Source organism: Tupaia chinensis, unplaced genomic scaffold (assembly GCF_000334495.1).
Source record: "Tupaia chinensis unplaced genomic scaffold, TupChi_1.0 Scaffold000178_1, whole genome shotgun sequence".
In the NCBI taxonomy this organism is placed as follows: Eukaryota; Metazoa; Chordata; class Mammalia; order Scandentia; family Tupaiidae; genus Tupaia; species Tupaia belangeri.
In genome coordinates, this window is record NW_006159653.1 from 1,074,907 (window position 1) to 1,078,682 (window position 3,776).

Here is a 3,776-nt window from a genome sequence, read left to right on the forward strand (position 1 = left end):
CCCACCTGGCTCTGAGAGAAGAGGTCAGGCCCACCCCTGGAGGGCGGGCGACACCCAAACAGCCATCGGGCAGCCTCCTTTCCAAGCGGGGGGCAGACGGGCTGTGGAGGAGGGGTACGAGGGTCAACACCCCCACACACAGGGCCACCTGCCCGAGGCCTTGGCTTTGGTCCATGCCGGGTGGGCAGTTAAAGAGGAACACTACTCCCCCAGATGGTCGGCCTTGGCGAGCATGGCCTTGGCGGCCTCCCAGGTGTGTGCAGATGTGACAGCACGTGAAGCTAGTGTGACGATGGTGGGTGTGCCGGCCCGCCGGGCACCCTCGCACTGCCCTGCGGTGGCGAGGTCTCGTCACACGCGCTCCTGCCGCGCCCTGGCCACTTGGCTGCAGAGCCCTTGACCCAAGGGAGCCAGACCATGGGAGGACACGCAGGCTCCAGACTCGGCCTAGAACCCAGGTAGCTTGGGGTGGGTCGCACAGGCTCCAGAGAGAGGCGCCAGTGTGGGCATGCGGGGTCAGCCGGGGCGTCTGCAGCAGCCTCACTGCACACTTTACCCTTCTGGGTGAGGGGCAGCCTGGCCCTCAGCACGGAGGCTGGACAGGCACCCTGCCCGCGCACCCTCACTCCTACCACCAGTGGGGTAGGTAACGTGTCTGCAGCCCCAGGGCAGGGACATTTCTCCCCTTGGAGCGTGCCCCGTCCCATTTGCAGAAGGGAGTGGGACTGTGGGACTGCGAGCGTGCCCCGAGTGTGCCCAGCGTGTCCATCCATGTGATGTGCTGTGGGTGTGGCCGGGGAGCGTGGGTTAAGGCGTGTTGAGTGTGCATACACCTGGGTCTGTGCATAGGTGTATTGAGCGTGGTCAGGTGTGAGATTCCAGGTGTGCATGTGTGTGCTTAGGTATGTGTGGGCATCCAGATGTGTGGGCAGGTGTGTGTGTGCTCAGGTGTGTGCGTGGCCAAATATATATGTAGGCCTGCACCTCGGTGTGTGTGTGCGTACCCAGATGGTGTGCATGTGCCCTGCTGTGCCAGTGCACCTGGGCGTGTGTGTGCACGCGTGCACATGCCGGGGGTGTGCTCCGCTGTGTTGTGCCCCGGTGTCCCCTTGCAGCTGCCGTAGTGGAGTGCAGATAAGGCAGTTTAGAACCGGAGCCTGAAGCCGGGCACAGCAGGGCCGGGTCCCTCCCTCTGCATGCCCAGCACTCCACCCTGCTCTGCGCAGCTCCCGGTGTCCCCAGACTGGTGGCAGTAGTCGCGCGTCCCCGTCCCCGCCCGTCTTTGTCTCTCTCCTACAGGGACCGCAGGGTGGGAGGGGTGTGCCCAGCCCCAAGGGGCCTAGTGTTGGCCACAGGTGTGGGGCCTGGGCAGGGTCTGTGCAGGCGCGGTGGCCCAGCACCTCTGAGGGGGTGCGTCTGGGCACCGTCAAGGCCAGCTGCGCTGACCCGTGCCTTTCCCTGCAGGCCTGGGCTGTGCCCCCAGCCATTTGTCGGGCCTGAGCGTGCCCTGCCCTCTGCCCAGCCCCCAGGCGGGCATGCTCACCTGCGAGCTGAGGAACTGCCCATACTGCGCCAGCGCCCCGGATGACCCTGAGTGGGAGCTCGGCGGCGCGGAGAGTGGGGACTCAGATGACCCCGGGGTCTACGAGTTCACGCGTGATGTGCGGCACGGCGACTGCCGGGACCCCATGCAGTCACCCCCTGCAGCCGGCACACCACGCCAGGGCAGCACACGGCAGCAGGCACAGCGGCGGGGGGCCCCCCCCGGCGGGCAGCACGCGGCAGCGGGCACAGCGGCGGGCCGCCCCAGCGGAGCCGGGCCACCTCTGGGGAGCCTTTGGGGGCAAGCTGCGCTGCATCGTGGACAGCAAGTACTTCAACCGTGGCATCATGGCGGCCATCCTCGTCAACACGCTCAGCATGGGCGTCGAGTACCACGAGCAGGTGGGCACTGGGGTGCCCCTGCCACCCCGGGGCTCCCCACATTTCAGCCACCCTCTGCATGGCCCAGAGGTCTGAGGGCGCTGAGCCGAGGCTGGGGCAGGAGTCGGGGTGGTGGTGGAGTGGGGCTTTATCATTCACCCCACAAACTGGGCCCCGGGGGGCCTTGCTGAGTAGTGAGCAGTCGGAACGGGGTCTCACCAGAGGCGTACCCCAGGGCGAGAGCACCCCGAGGGAGCTGGGAGCACTGCCCAGCTATCTGGTCTGCAGGATCCACCTGGGCAGCTGCTGTGGGAGAAGCCCCTTAGGTCACCCATGCCGGGGGTGCCCTGGAGTGGGGGTGGTCCGCGTTCTGCAGACACTCCGCCGCCCCGTCTCTGGACTGTCTCCTGGGTGGAGCAGCCGGTCTGGACCAGGCTGTCCCTGGCCACTACTGTGGCCACCTGCTTCCTGCCTCCCGCTCTAGGCCTGCGGTCTGGTGCCGAAGCCACGCCTCTGCTGGAGCGAGCCAGGGCAAACCCACACCTCAGCCCTGGGCAGGCCCAGGAAGGCGGGGTCTAAGGGCCTTCCTGCCCTGGAAGGGTTGCTGCGTGCGTGTGCGTGCATGCACCCTCACCTGTGCACACCTGTGTTCTCACTGGGGGCTTTAGGATGGCGAACCTGCCTGGGAGAGGTGTGGACGGGAGTGAGGATCTTACCGTTAACACGAGGTGGGGGACACACTGCCTGGCAGAACATCCAGAGGCCAGGGCTGCAGGCAGGGGTCGCCTTGGGTGGACGCGGCCCACACAGGTTCCCGGGGACTCAACGGTTCAGAGTGAGCAGGCACCAGCTCCAGCAGCTGGCCCTGTGCCTACACGTGGCCAGGACGGAGAAGAGAGGTGGGGGTCAGGGGTTAGTCCTACATGCCTCGGGGGTTGTGAGAATTCACTGCAACGTGCACCTCACGTGAGCGCACACAAGGCTCACACATGCCTGTTCGTGTGCTGTGTGCACACAGGCAGGTCAGCAGGTGCCCAGTTAAGGGGTCTGTGGGCAAGGAGCAGGAGTGGTGGGGTGGGAGGGCCAGGCAAGCCAGGGCCCAGCAGAGGGGCAGCCCCAGGGTCCCTGTCTCCTCTCATCTGCCGAGAAGAGGTGGGCACCGTGGGCGGGCCTGACCGCCGTTTGGACCCCTGCAGCCGGATGAGCTGACCAGCGCCCTGGAGGTCAGCAACGTCGTGTTCGCCAGCGTGTTCGCCCTGGAGATGCTGCTGAAGCTGCTGGCTTGTGGCCCGCTGGGCTACGTCCGGGACCCCTATGACGTCTTCGATGGTGCCATTGTGGTCATCAGGTGAGCCCGCCCAGCCCAGGGCTTGCAGGGGGCTGTGCTGACAGCTGGCCGTGCCCCTGGGGGACGGGCGGGAGTGGGCGTCCCTGCAGGCATTGGCGCATGAGTCTGCTGTGCTGGGCAGCTGGTTCTGAACCCCACCGGCCCTCGCCTTGCTGGAGGGCCCACATGCCAGGCTGAGTCCCACTCACCTTTGTGGGCGTTTGCTGCAGCTCAGTCAGTCCAGGAGGGAGCAGGGGGCCAGAAGGGGCACCCCACCTTCTCCTAGGAGAGGGCTGAGCCTGGGGAGGTAGACCTTACGGTTTAACTAGAGGGGCCCAGGAACCGCCTCTGCCCAGAGCTGGGGGCCAGTGGCCGAGCCAGCTGCCCTGTAAGGGTCTCCGTCCACCCCCAGGCAGCTAGATAGCGCTGCCTCCCCACAGGCGCGAGCAGAGGCCATGGTCTGGGCTGGGGAGGGCCAGGGCCGGGGAGCAGCTCCGACCCTCGCCCTGGCCCCACCCGCAGCGTG

General features: G+C 66.8%; 1 protein-coding gene across 1 annotated transcript in view; it reads left to right on the plus strand.

Moving 5' to 3' along the window:
* Positions 1-3,776, plus strand: part of CACNA1H (calcium voltage-gated channel subunit alpha1 H) — a 38,357-nt gene that overhangs the window by 5,051 nt on the left and 29,530 nt on the right. Inside the window, exons 9-11 of the mRNA XM_027771003.1 lie at positions 1,465-1,754; positions 1,786-1,944; positions 3,120-3,271. Coding sequence (XP_027626804.1) covers positions 1,465-1,754; positions 1,786-1,944; positions 3,120-3,271 — 601 coding nt within the window. The remainder of the gene's footprint in view (positions 1-1,464; positions 1,755-1,785; positions 1,945-3,119; positions 3,272-3,776) is intronic.